General features: G+C 37.3%; 1 protein-coding gene across 1 annotated transcript in view; it reads right to left on the bottom strand.

The window, feature by feature from the left end:
- Window positions 1-2,166: 2,166 nt before the first annotated feature.
- The window catches only part of polq (polymerase (DNA directed), theta), a 72,912-nt gene continuing 59,736 nt past the window's right edge, over window positions 2,167-15,342 (bottom strand). The window contains exons 24-31 of the mRNA XM_067993008.1: window positions 14,588-14,717; window positions 12,084-12,202; window positions 11,414-11,598; window positions 9,836-9,947; window positions 9,340-9,464; window positions 7,427-7,586; window positions 5,703-5,818; window positions 2,167-3,999 (exon numbers count right to left, since the gene is read on the bottom strand). Coding sequence (XP_067849109.1) covers window positions 3,886-3,999; window positions 5,703-5,818; window positions 7,427-7,586; window positions 9,340-9,464; window positions 9,836-9,947; window positions 11,414-11,598; window positions 12,084-12,202; window positions 14,588-14,717 — 1,061 coding nt within the window. The 3' untranslated portion in view covers window positions 2,167-3,885. The remainder of the gene's footprint in view (window positions 4,000-5,702; window positions 5,819-7,426; window positions 7,587-9,339; window positions 9,465-9,835; window positions 9,948-11,413; window positions 11,599-12,083; window positions 12,203-14,587; window positions 14,718-15,342) is intronic.

Consider the following 15,342-nt stretch of genomic DNA (forward strand, 5'->3'; position numbering starts at 1 on the left):
AGGAGACGAACATTTATATTTGGTTCATGTGTTCCGTGGACAAGGGATTAAGCATGTAAAAAAGGTGCATACATTTCACTTGCCACTTCTGATGCCACTGATGCTTCCTGGAACAACAGACCTGGGAGATTGCATTCACTTGCTCAGCAACCTCAATCGGAGTAGGAGTTTTAGACTAACCTGGAGGTAAATGTGGCAGTGCGCAAGCCAGGGAAAGGGTCCTGCAGCATGGTTAGCTGGTACTAGCTTTCTTTAGAAAGTACTCCCCATAAGATTTCCTTTGCTTTGTCTGTCAAGTGTAGATTTCCTTACAACATACCTGCGTGAACATGGATTTTGCAGTGTGCATGGCTTCAAAGAATTAGTGAAGCAGACTTGAAATAGAAAATTTCCTGGTAGTTATGGTACTGGACCAACAACCCAGCGTTTGCAAGTTCAAATCCCATGGCAAGTTGAAATTGAATTCAAAAATCTGGTAATTTGAGAGTTAAAACCAGGGTAAAAAATAACCATGAATGATTCCAGATTGTCATAAAAACCCAACTTGCTTGCTAATGTCCTGCAGGGAAGAGAGACTGCCACCTCTATCCAGTGTGGCCTATAAGTGACTCCAGTCTATGCTGTTGACTCTTAATACCCTCCAAAGTGGCCTAGCAAGCCACCCAGTCGTAAACAATCGCTACTGAGTTCAATAATAAAATCAACAACAGCCCAGGCATCATATCAGGATAAGGCTTATGGCAATCTCAGCCAATTTGATGTGCAAAGTCCTCCTCACTAACATCTGGTCCCACTGACTAATCAAGCAACTGACTAATCAAGCAACAGCCTGCTTATAGATATGGTTCAGTAAGTATGACTATTTGCTAACATCTCCACCTCCTCCAATACCATCCCTGAGTATGTCCTGCCCTAGAGGTGGGGCATAATGATTATATAGACTTCAATGTCCATCACCAAGAGTGGCTTGTTAGTACCAGCACTGACTGAGCTGGTACTAAGTCCTGAAGGACATAGCTACCTGACTAGATATCTGTGTCAGGTGATGAGGGAACCAACACAAGAAAGAATTCCCACTATCATCTTAGGGTAACTAGTGATGGGCACTAAATGCAACTGTGCCAATGTTGCCCATGTCCCAAGAATAAATAAAAATTGCATAAGCAATACAATTGTAAAGTGCTGCTGGTGAAATTACTGTTAAACATTTTATTGCACTATCAATGTATTTGTACCAAATTCCTCTTTTTTAACGGAGTTAACCCATTTAAAATAAATCGGTAAACACTCAATATAGTAGAGAGGAATTTATTATGAGCACATTGAGCTTTTATATAATCAAAAATCTTACATCAGCATGCACTTCCTGTCTACAAAACCTTACTTCCCATTGTCATGTTTTTGTCACGTGTCAACTTTTTCCATTATAAATTTGTGTCAATAATTATAATGTATCTACTTCTCTGCGTCCCAAATTTCTGTAAGTTTTGCTATTTATAAATAATATGAAATCAAAGTATATAAAAACAAGGACAGAATGTAGGATGTTAAAATGGAGACTGAATTATGTTGTGTGCGCCCCGGTTCATCTCCTGTTTGCTAAACCCTGCTTCCCCTGAAGAGAACACTTGGTCTTGGTGCAATGGTATAGGAGATTGACTAGAAATACCAAACCAAACAAACTCTACAAATCACTCTGCTGCATTTCAGGAAAACTCAGCTTTCACACCATCTCTTTTTTCCCTTCATTTCCCAGAGATGTTCATTCATTTTGATTATATAAAGAAGTCAAATTATAGTTCATATTCAAATTTAATGTACCATAATTCCACATCCCAAGTGAGCAGCTTTAATTAGCCCATAGGAAATGAAAACACGAGGCTTCGAGATCATTAGTCCACCTTTTGGGGGAGAATAGTTTGGGAACCAATCCATTAACACCTACCCAGTGGATTTAGTGGGCAGATAGATTTAATTGCGAGCCAGCACTGTAGTCGGAAGGAAGTGCTGCATGACATTTGAGTTTCTTTCTCATCAATAAAATGAATGATAAAATATTTACAAGTTTAAAAAGTGCACGTTTAGGGTAATGAAGGGGAAATTTAGGACAGACAGACATCAGGAAGCACTTTTTTTTTTACACACACAAGTGATTAACTGCAGAAATAAGTTGCCAGGAAGACCAAGATTTATTTTTTAAAAGTTTCCTGAAAGGATGAGATAAAATGGGCTGAAAGACATTCTTCACCCAAACCCATCTTGTTGTTATCTTCTGAACAATAGGTTAGCAGTAGTTTAAAAATGTGTCTGACACTTTGCTGTTTCTATTCTTTTTGCTTTATTGGTAAATACAGACCAAAGTCTATGTCTAGTAAAAAAAGGTTATCCTCAAATATATTCTCTATAGTTTGAAACCATTTTACACAATAGCTGATAAAGCAGCAAAAATTGTCAACTTCTATTTGCCATTAGAGGTAAACTTTTTTTTTAAAAAAATACTTTTCTCACTATTAGTTTAAGCTACAGCAATAATGTTTTGATCAGTTTTACAAAACTGACCTTCACACATTAAAAAGCAATCTTTATTTGAAAAAGGATTAAAAAATATCTACAGAACAATTCATCACTGAACAGATTTGATTCATAGGAATAATGTTGCAGTAACAGCTTCAGGCATCTCAACGGTATTATAAAGAACAAGTGTTCCACTTCAATCTAAACAAATCAATTTATATTGCAAAATATATTTATCTTACACACACACACACTCATTGCTATGCTTGAAGGTGAATAATTACAAATACTTAAGCTGAGCTTCTTGCTACCATTTAATGGCTGGCAGTAAATAACCACACTAGCAGTTTAGAATATCTTCACCTGTGGAGAGGCAAGGGTGACTGGTGGCACAGTAACTTTCTCTTAGAGCACTGCCCTTTTAAGTCATAGTGATATCCCTGCCTCAAAGTAATTCACGGTTCCTTGGCACTGAGTTTTACCAATTCTTAATCATGTCAGTGGATAGAGTTAATTACTATAGCAGAATAATCCACCTTAAAAAGGAGAAAAACTTGCCAATCAGCTTGCTTTATAACCATAAACATATCTCCAACCAGCCAACCACAAAGCAATGGTGGTGGTTGCATGATATTCTCTGTGCAGCACATTCTCCCCTCCCCGTTAAAAGAATTTATGAGATAAATCGCAGTTATCCAAAGCGGTCATTCTGTATAACAAATTCAAAGGTGTGATAACTGGTATCTCAGGTGCCATTTAATGCTCTGTATAAGATGTAAAAAGTTAGTCTCTTGCACATATGAAAATTATTTTTAATTAATTAAATTCAGTAATTTTAATTCAAACACTGAAGGTAAATATGTGATGCCATGAGACGGCAGCTAAGACATTAGAGAATTCCCTGTCACAGTTCTTTTATTCTAGAAGCTCCCTGTAAATCACACGTCTTCCTTAAATTAATTCCAGAACACTACATTCAAATTCCTTTTTGATTTTTTTTTAATATAAATAATAAATATTGATTCTTTGCACAGTAAAATTTCCATCAACTCCCAGAGAATAAAGCTTTCGGTAACCCTTATCAGCATTATGTTCCAACCAAATGTCAGCAATTCACTATTGAGAGAGTTGAAAGTTTATCAGATTTGATTTATTTAAAAAGATTAATCTATATATATATATATATATATATATATATTTATATTTAGTTATTAATTATATTCTAAATTAACCAATACAAAACAATCTTTCATATTCTTGTGCTGTATATTAAATAGCACCAATTATAAACAATGTGTCCAACAGTATAAAATAAATACTTAAGAAATTAATCTACATTTTTAAATGTGGCAAATTCTTCACAATGATTTACTACAAGTCTAAGTCCTGAAGGTTCCCCCAACTGGGACCAATTTTCACTTTGACACAGAGTTTCACCAGCAGTTTCATGGCACTTTCCATTTCATTTTTCATTATCTGAGCAACCTGAGGATGGGCAGAAAAATGAGAAAAAGTGAACAAAACTCACAATTTGATCAGTAATCTTCTAAATCCATGTGAGAAAGTTCAGAGGACTGTAAAGGTTGGTTTGTCAGTATTGAAAATAAACAGAAAAACAACAGAGGACATCATAGATTCCCCCTCCACAGGTTTCAGTGCACGTGCTGCAGAATACTCCAATAAATCTCACCTCATTAAGGTAATCGGAGACTGGTTCAGCCCAACTTGGCATTCTGATGATATCCTAATGACATAATCAACTGCCTCACTACAATAGGACACTACCTCCACTATTTGTACCACACATTTGCTAATCCCACAGCTGCTGTAGCACTGATTTTCTGGTTGCCGACAGCACAGACCAACTATCTGCTCCCCACAACAAAGTACCTGTAAACAGTTTAGTTTGGGGGAAAAAAAATCTCCAATAACAACATTTTGTACATGGGAAAGAGACCAAACACACTTGATTTCTTTAGTAACTGCAGCCTATGTTGAACCTAATTTCCTATTTTGAGGCAGAAAAATGAAATTCAGAAAGTAAAACATATCCCACACTTTTGCCTCATGGACATCTTCAGGGGAGGCAGAAAGAATTAAATGTGCTTCAGGCTTATTATAATCCCAAAATCCAATGCATTTCAGAGTTCAATTGTTTGAGCTCTCTAAGACTACGTGTGCACAGAGATCTGGATCATAATTCAGGTTCAGCATTCAAATCAAATATATGGGCTGAGTTGTTACTCCTTTTAATAGATAGGTTTCAGCACTGCAGCTCCATGTTTTTTTTCTTTTTCTGTCCAATTATCTATCCACATCCAGTACTCTGTTTACTAAAAAATAATGGGCCAGGAATGGGGAAGGTTATTTCTAAACATTAGAAGTAACTGTTGTCAGGTTGAAGGAGTGGATTCTGTGGGTGAATTGAGCAATTGAAAGTGTAACGGAGCATCACTGCAAATCCACCAGCACCATTCCTGAAATAATCCAGTCAATCTTATTCCTGAGGTTGTTATAAAACAGCAGAAATTTTGGTACAGGCAGCCATTCATTCCTGTGCTGGAACTAGCTCCACATCGAAGCTATCTGCTATAATCCCATATCCCTACTCTTTCTCCATAACGTCTAATAATTTTCTTTTTAGTGTTTAATTCCCTCCTAAATGTTGTGATTGACGTGCGGCAATGTATTTCATATCCTAATAACCCTTGTGTGAAAAATTCCTGCTAACCTTCCCATTACTAATCTTAAATTTATGCCTTTTTTTAAACCAATTTACTGACCAGTGGAAAAAGCTTTTCAGTATTTACTATTGATAATTTTTTAACATTTCTATTAGATTTCCCTTTAAAATCCTTGCATTACAACCCTAATTTTTTTTAAAGTTTCTCATCATAACTAAATCTACTTATCCCTGGTATCTTAGTGAATTTATATAACATCCTTTTCCATGGCTCCACCATCATTTCTATAGTGGGATGTACAAAACTGCACACAGTACTCCAACTACAGCCTAACTAATGAGTTACACAGATTCATCATCACGTCCTTGTTTTTGAAATTCATTGCATAACTCAGTGTCCCATTTGCTCCTTTCTGGTCTTTTTCATATACATTTTGAGACTGAAAAGAGCTCCACTTGAGAAACAGAGAAGACAAGTGAGTGAGAGAATTCTTCACATTCCCACCTGTATCACATCGTTCTCTGCAACTTCATAAAGCAGTTCGTCATGTAGCTGTAAGATGAAAAAACCTCCACTATCAGGCCGGTACACTTCTCGCCGCTTCTTCCTTTCAATTATATCTACATTTGGGTGTAAATATCAGTTATTCTCAAATTACAAACCCACTGAACACTTTACTCAATTTGATCACAATCTCCTCACGCCCTCATGACCTGATCAGAGTCTGAAGTGTCATCAAATGTACTTACAATACCAGAAAATAATAGGGATCAGTTTCATCCATTTAGATCTTGTATTTAGAACTGTAGATACTAAATTTAGACTCTCCAAATTCAATCCGAATTTTATAGGAGAGTATACGAGGCAAATCTTTCATTTCATATCATTCATTCAAATGCTAAGAAGCATGGGCAAGAACTGCAGCCATTTTGATTGTTGCTCAAGGTGTTCCTTGTGTCAGCGATGCTGCAGTGACAAGTGGTTTTGTATATGACAAGATTTGAGTGAAATTGACATGTGCCTATTTCCCACCCATCAAAAACTGAGCATGAGGCCACATTCCCCTCCCCACCAATGTACCAGGAATTAAATTAAATCACGACTGCAGCAGACCTTCCAACCTGAGGAAAAGAGTTTAAATGAGGCTGAAGATTCAGTTAAATGCTGAAACACAAAGTGTAGCCAAATTTTGGGGGGATTTTGAGGCTGCTTTAGGCTCCTTGAGCTTTGGTGTCATAAACCCATAGTTAATTCTTCGAATAAGAAAAAACTAGTAATCCACGTAACAATATCGCTGTATTTTAATAATTGCAGGTAATTGCTCAAAAGGGAGGTCTGCCATAGCCACGGTCCTCCTCTGGAGTACTAGAGACATCAAAATAAGGCAGCACAATCCCTCACATAGCAAGTGAATTCTCTTAATAATGTAAATTAAACAAATATATTTTAAAATATTTTTCACAGGGCTGAAATATAATCCATGTAAAGATTGTAACCATTTTTACATTGAATCAGTCCACTCCTTAAACCTATCCTGGCTTGTCTCCATGCCAAGACAGAGCTCTGCTGCCTCTCTCCTGCAGCACAGCTCTGGCCAGGATAAGGAGCTGATGTGATGCACAGCATCTGCCATGTGATGAAATGACAGCGCAGCATCACGCTGACACCCTCAGCTCAACTGACATAAGAATTGGGCTTCAGCAGCAGTTTCATCCAAATTGCCGTGGATGGCTGGGAGCAGCTGGAATTTTTGATTCATGCAAAATGTGGAGTTCATGGCTGAGTCAATTCACTCCGGAAAAAATTAACATGTAATTGTAGCTTAAAGGAATTAGAGTCCTATGAACCCAGTAAAACAGCAGTTAGTCACAGGATAACAGCACAGGCAGGGAGGCAACAAAAAAATAAATAAACATGGGCAGTAAAATTATGAGTAATGTTTATTTCTTTTATCCCTAAAGTCATAAATTTCAGTCCCATATCTGACTGAAACTTAAAACTATGATTGTGAGGAATGGTGTCAGCTGCATTGCCGCAGCATCTTCTGGGAATAGAGTTTATCACCTCGGGATCAAATTAAATTGAACAAACGCCAAGAGGATCCTAAAACAAGTATATCACCTTCAGTCCAGTAACAGACTGCAAAAACAAGGGCTGAAATCATGGAAAGTCCACAGATTGCTCACTGAGCAGAAAGGGAAAAATAAAAGTCAAAACTTGTCCCCTACCCAATCTTCCGTCTCCATGAAACATACTCTTCCAATGACCATGTGATTTGGCAACAGATGGGAAGGTTTCCTCTAATCGTTTCTGGATATTAACAGTAGCCATTTTTACCAGATCAGCCGCTGATCCTTGTACAGTGGTGTTCACTGCTTGACGTTGGGCCTGTTGGGATATAATAACCAAAATGAGAATCTGTGAGCACACATGGATGAGTGTCTAGACTACAAGCTCAAATGTAGCAGTGAGCAGGATTATTGCTGAAAGGCCATGCAGTTCAGGGATTTGTGTACAAAACAGTTTGAGTTTCAACCATCTGGTACCATGTTCATTTTGACATTCAGAAAAATATTTTGATTATTGTGCCATAAAAAATACAACAAAACAAGTCTAAATAAACAGCGTGGTTTTAAATTTGAATCAATTTATTAGTTTTGATAATTACTCAATATGTTGCATAATCGCACACATGAATCTGCTTGGAATTGAGAAAATATGATCTACAAAGCAAATTTCAGATTGTGTCATTTCTATAATCACTGTGCTGATTTCAGAGGGAGTTCGCAGAACATCTGTGATAACTGGTTGTCGATGTACCTTCGCAATTCTGGGGTCACCAGTATACATGGCTATGGATTTCATGTGCATGCTGGAAGCCAATCAATTTTGATTGAAATCTGGAAATACATGCCTGATTAGTAGCCCAGAGCATGTCGGAGTGATAATTAAGTTCATGTGGCTGATAACTAAACAGCACTAGTTCCTTGGGGCAATCACATCCAGAATCATCTTTGAAATCATAATAGGCATTTATCATCATTCATGGAGGATGTTTAAATCTACTTACTTGGGATTCCACTTGTTTTTCACCACGTCCCCAGGCAGGTAGTTTTAAAGAGTATTTAGAGGGTCCAACATGCCCCCTGAGCACTTTGTAAACCAGGTTTGACACTGCACTAGATTTACACTTCATGCAATGTCAAACCTAATCAATGCAAGACTCACTCCTCCAGAGAGTCTAACTCCATTGCACTCCAGAGTCAGGTTGGGCCTTGATTCTGGATTTACACTGCAAGTTGACACAAACTTCAGTATAAATGCACCAAAGAGTAGCTTCTTTCATAATGCTCAGCCAATTAGCAAGCAGTAAAAGCAAATATGCTCCTTTATTTGGTAAGAGGAGCCAAAGAGACAGTGGCCACTGGATGCAAGTTTTGCATAGTTCATATGGTTACAGACAGTTTTGACAGTGAGTTTCTGGGGCAGGGAAGAGCAGCCAGGACAGAAGGTAAAAACTATTTGATTCCTGCCCCAAATGGCCTAACCATAAAAGAGAAAAGGTTTGCCTGTAACAGGTGACGAAGATGTGGGAACCCATTGAATTACTGGGCACTGGCAGTTGGAGAAGATACAACTATATCAACCATATCAGGAGAGGAAAACTAAATACATTCAAAATCAGACCAAAAATGAAAGCTTTATTTGGAACTGAAACTTTGTTACTACCACATTTTTTTTTAAAAAGATCACTACAATTATAATCCAAATTGTACACCTTCTGTTTACATACAACTGTAGCATTCTTGGTATTCTTATAATATTTTCTGTGCCGTCTTTATTCCAATTTGAAGTAAACTAGAAAAGTGCCATAAAAAATCCAGACATGATAGCCTCAGCGAAACACAGCACAGCAGGAAGCATCTTGCATGGCATATTAAAGCACACACCTTGTGAAATACACTATATTATAATGCAAAACTTCAAACAAAAATAAAAATTGCAGTCTAGTAGTTTTACGATAGTTTCTGCGCAGCAGCAGAAACTCCCATAACTGGAGTAAGTTTGTTACAAACTGGTCACCATTGAACAGGGTTTGACCATACAATCATGGAGACAGACTCTAAACTGTAATACTTACGTGAGCTTTAACATGAGGTTTGGGATCCTTTATTGCTGGAAGGTATCGTTTCCTGCCAAGAATTGTTTGCACAAATCCATTTTCCTGACAATTTTTTACTGTTTCCCGCAGAAATGTCTGAATCCCTGTGGAAAACGATTAATTTAAAAATGTTACTTTTTTTTAAAAAAAGAGCCTTTAAGGAATAGAACCTTTATATCCTGAAATTTAAAATCTTGTCCACAGTTATTTCCCAACTGAAGAAAAGCCTCATTTTATTTTGATGGTATATTTCTTTTAAGAAGTTTTTCTTCCTCATTCTCAAAGCTACTGACACTTTGAACCACCACTCAGAGACTTGTAATACAGGGTGATTTCACTCATCCTCTTGGTTTTCCTTTCTTTCTCACTCAGGAAGGCCTGTATATAACTCACAAATGATAAAAATCCTCTTCACTCCTGGAGTAATCTGGCTCTTCCCATCCATCAGTGAAAGGGTCAATGAAGGTTTCCTTACCTTTATACCGAGACTTGAATGTTTCTAAGTAACAACCCGCATCGTTCTCGTCCAGGCCCATTTGCTCACCAAGAGATTTGGCTCCAATCCCATAAATTATACCGTAACAGATCTACGGGAAAAAGGATACCTGCACTTTAGAGGTCAGGGAGCAGCAGTAAATCTCTATAGGAGGGCACACAACAGAGATGAAGTTTGCACAAACTAGCATCGAGTGCTTTCTGATCACAACTCACTAGATGCTCATACCACCCAGAGCAATTCATTGATTGTAAATATTTGATTCTACAAGCTAGTAATTTGTTTTAATGAAAAGAAATAATGAACATCAAATTAACAAGTGGCAGTTGTTTGTGGCATCCTTGTCATTACAGATACTGCCCATAAATGCCTAATGGGATAGCGATGTTTGCTGGCTAATATCAAATCTTCACTATTCCAGCAGTGGTGCACTCTAACCACACCGCTGCTGAACTGATACATGCATGTTACATAGAAAAACACGCTGGGAATCCATTTGCTGGGGACAGAGAGTTAATTCTGGTCATGTAACTTCTGAAAACAACCATGAGGTTATGTGGGCCATATCAATGTCATTTATTCATATAACTACAAGTACTCATGTTGATATACTGGTTTGCTACTTCATTAAAGATTGAAATAACTAACTTTTAAATATAGGGTATGCACCAAGGGCTCGTGATTTATGCCAAAAGGAGTGTCAGCTGCAATACCAAAAAATTATGTCCCCGATGTTTATTTACACAGTATGTTTGATTTTTATTTAAGAATTAAAAATTTATATTCATTTACATTCCACTACTTTCAAGCAATGTGATTATGGAGACTGGAGTAGCACACAGAGTAATGCCACATGAAGCAAACAGAAAAAAAGTTTAAATTAATTTATATGTCTGGAAAAAGATTTTCTTAAATAAACCGAACACATAACCAGAATAGGCAGTTTGTCAAACATGAGACCACTCCCGTCCCAATAGACTGGAAAAAGAAAAACTCGCTCAATTGTTTCAGTGGAGGAATAAGACATGGTAAAAAGATAACTTATTACTGTAGTATGTTTTTCTGCAGGGAGGGGGGAATGACTAGCTGTTTAAGGCTCATGGTAGGTTAATGTCATTGGAGCCCCTGTCTATATCTATGCATCTCATTAAAAGAGGCGGGCACTTTAGAAAAACCACAGGCAAACAAAATATTTAAACCAGATCAGGTACAGCATGGGTTGCATGCTGTGTGGTGCTCCCCTTTCAGCATCCAAAACAAAGGGCTTAATGCGATATTTAAATAAGTACCTATTACTGTGGAAAGGAGAAACTTATGCTTCACATATCAGCTATGGTATGGATTCTCTGACTAAAGCTGCCCAACTAATGTTCATATTGCCAGTTCTGTACTCTGGGGTACGTACTCCCTGGGACATGGCAATGCTGAAACTCATTCTATTTTAGACTTTTAACAAAAGAATATTTACACTGTTTGTTTCAGCTGGAGGTGAAATGACAGCATTGTGAAGTAATGCACTAAGGATATCTGAAATTTCTTCAACAAGGGTCAGCTGACCTGCTTGGCCTGTTGTCGCAGTCTGTCGCTCACTGATGCCAGTTCCACCATTTTCCATTCTGCAGCAATGCTCTTGAACACATCTTCCCCACTATTTAGGACCTGAATAAGGCTCCTATCTTTAGAGAGATGAGCCAGAATTCGTAGCTCCAGCTGGGAGTAATCTGCTGCCAAAATGAGACCACCTTTTAAGGAAAAATTAAAATTAGATATGTTTAATTTGTTAATCATGATACTAATCCAGAACTGCATTCGAGAAATGCAGAAATTGTTTGATAGTAACTTTGTGAAATCATTCATCTGAAGGGTGCAGAGGCATAAGGGCCAGTCAGCGTGGATTGAGAAGCAGCACCTATGCCTTACCAATCCATTGGAGTTTTTTGAGGAGGTAACTAAATTGGCAGACGAAGGCAATCCAGTGGGTAAAGCAAGTTTCTGCAAATTTACAAGTTAAACAAACTTGTCGAGCTAACACTGTGTGCAAAATCAGTTCTTTTAGGGGCTGGAGATCACGAAACTCTGCTACAGGCTATCCAACCTCACTTCACTGAGGACCTGTACTGGTGCTTCTGAAATGAAGTCAATTTTTAAACTCCTGTTCTATTTTTAAGGATTTTGAATCAATCCCACCATTACAATTTGATTTTTTTTAAAAAAAGAAACAAATTACCTGGGAACGGGACAAAAGCATGTCTTATACTGACAGCAAATGGCAGCCCTTTATCAGCCTTTCCATCGTCCATCACGGCCAGCTGGGAAAGTGGCTGAATACTACGGCCCCTCCTTCTCCTAAAACATAAATACATGAAGTGAAATTTAAAAGTACTGTAGCATCGTCTTCTCTAAGTTCCATTACATTACCACTGAGAGTACAATGCTGCAACAAGTTATAAAACCAGTGGCAAGAGGTGGTTACAAAGATCAGTCAGATTGAAAAGTAAATGGTGCACCACTGAAAAGCTGGTTATCAGTTTCCACACAGACATTCAGTTCTATAGTTCATTTTTAAACAAATATTTAAAAATGCACTCGATATGCTATCGTACAGAAATATTAAACACACGAGTCTTTCACTATTAAGAGAGAATAGAAAAGTTCACTTATTTAAGGTGACTGTAGGCAGTCATTGAGGAAAGAAGAGAAAAATGAAAAACATGTAAACATCTGAGAACCGAGCAGAGGAAAGCAAAGTGAGTGAACAATTAAAATGTTACAAGCAAAAAGAAACAAGCAGCATGTTTTTTTTATTATAAACATGAATTTACTGCACTAGGTACAAAATGTAATGGGGCAGAAATTGCTCGGAGCGACTAACCAACATTGCTCGCCGCTCCATAGATTTATACTAACCCACTAACTTACAGTGGTCTTTACTTCGGGCACTTCCTCGAATAGGAAGCGGAGAAGAGCCCAGCGTCAGTTCAAGTGAAGCTAGGACCCTGGGAGAAGCGAGAGGAGCTCTCCCCTCGACCAATCAGATCGCAACATTTTTGACAAGCTGCAAACTCTCTGCAGGCTTCCAATGTTAAAACCAGGGAGTGAAAGGTACAACATTAAAATCTTTGTAAAAACAGTAATAGACAGCGAAAAAAGGAGAGGGTAAGAAATAATTGAATTAAATAAGAGACAGAAGGGAAAAGTAAAAAAAAAATCTTTTAATTAATGACCAAAAACTATTAAAATAAGGAGTAATGAGACTCCACATTCTTAAAAGTTAATTTTTTAGTTGATTGCCAGTCATTAAGATTTACCACGCTGTTAAAACTTAGTTTAGACCTGGTATTTTTAAGCGTACCTGTTTTGTGGTGATATTACTTACTTTCCAGCTGGACTGATAAGCAAGTTTGCATTTTTTCAATGATTTCTCTGACTGCAGCCGGTGATATACCTTTAATTCAAAGCTGTCATATCGCCGGCAAACCAGTAGGAGCAAGTTCCGGATTTCTGCGTTTCACTCACACTAAAAATGGCGCTCACCGTTACCTCGCAAGCAATTTCTGCCCCAGTGTTTTTGGGAGAAAACTATAAAGACAGCAATTACTTTAAAAACACAATCCACATAACTAGATTGTTTTGCTGTATAGATGGTAAATAGCAAATAAAGCTATTCGATATAGCCTAGTTCTACATTCAGACAGATTTAGCGCGTTCTGGTCAATCCTAATCATGTGATTTGTGGAGTTTGCTGGGCCTGGGTCTAAACAATAACCGTGGTATATTGCAATAAAAAGGAATATGGATCACCAATGAGCTGCAGCTGCTTTAGATCATACATTTGAGATAAATATAGGAGTCAGCTCAGTTGCCATATTAAAAGCCGTGGTGTTAGTAACAATAACACCACAAAACTGTGGAACGGCAACTTGTAAATTTAACATCAAATAAAAGTTTTTAATAATAGTTTAACATTTACAGAGATAATTTAAGGACATTCTACATTTCCTGAACAGGTGAGTCATTGCAGTGAATAAATACAAGTGCTCTGCAGGGGCTCACTGTACTGTATTTTTCTTCAGTTAATAAGTTATGTTTAACAGTGTCTTGTGTTGACTACAAGTCCTCTCAGCAGTATCAAAAAAAACCTAACTCAATTACAATACCCTCCCTTTAAGATAAATTTGTAGTTTTCCTGATTCTTATTTACCATTTGGAGAACTGTTGTAAGAAAGAAGTACTATATCTATAGATTAAGGGTCTATCTCCTGTGGCATAGCACTTAACATGTCAGATAATTTATAATGACGGTGGTGTTATACCATGTGTTTAAGTAGCCTTTCCAGTTCAGAAGAAGGCATCATAAATCTGTCTTTTTTTTAAAAACACTTCTGACCGTCTGAAATCCAATTGGTCACCTCAGTAAACAACTGCCTTTATTCAAATAACTTGACTTTGAAAAACAATTTCTAAAATGTGACATGAACCATTAGTTATCATTTACTCTAAAATATATAATTTTTTACATGCAAACCATATCATTTGTATTTATAAGGTATAACAATTATTATTTATGTTATATATAGTTTCAAAATAAAATGAATATTTAAATAAAGCCACTTGTTTTACTGGTGGATAATCAGAAGATACATGGAGATCACAAAGCCTCGAATGAAAAATAAATCACTATCTCTCCTCACAGAAGATGAGATTTGTGAGGATTTCACATGGAGGAAATACCTGGATCGTGCAGGAACAGTTGCATTGCTTGTTCCCTGGGAGGGGGGACTCTCTCTTATCACTGTTGGCATTTCAATTTCAAAGTCCTTTGGCACGTTCTGCAGGTTTGGCTCAATAAAGCTGATTCTACCTAATTGAATAAAAGAGATTTTTTACGGAGAGTGAGTTCCAGGTCACATGGAAGCTCAAAAAGGTATATCTAAAGGCAAAATAATGTAAACTATAGGTCGCAAAACCTTTAAGCAATATGTAGGATTATTTTGTTGCAATAGAATGTGAACCAATGCCAAAAAAGATTGTTTATGAAATCTTGTTTCAATCTAGACATTTTCATAAATCACGTTATTATGGCGCATTCTATTCGGGGTTAATGGATTGATCTTGCCTGTCTTTTTTTGCACAAAGCCCAGATATCCTGGAGATACCCAATCAACATACACACTTAGTGCAGAATTCCATTTCATTTGCAATACCACACAACTGCATGCCTGGTAATATTTTGTTATTCTTCTCTTTCTATTCCTTACTCCAAATGGTGAAAGCAGGATATGTTTTTGTGCCACCATGGGACGGAATGGAATGCCACATGATGGCATCTCACTGCATACAAGGTCTGCAAATCCAGTTTTTTAAAATTTGTAATAATTTTACTGAGATGCTCCCAAACTCCCAAAAGGTGGTGTCAGCCCTCAATATCTTATTGCTTCCAATAGTGCAATCCTCTAATAAAATAAAAACTGTTTCTGCAACAACGG

The sequence above is a fragment of the Heptranchias perlo genome, chromosome 11 (assembly GCF_035084215.1).
Source record: "Heptranchias perlo isolate sHepPer1 chromosome 11, sHepPer1.hap1, whole genome shotgun sequence".
NCBI classification, from domain to species: domain Eukaryota; kingdom Metazoa; phylum Chordata; class Chondrichthyes; order Hexanchiformes; family Hexanchidae; genus Heptranchias; species Heptranchias perlo.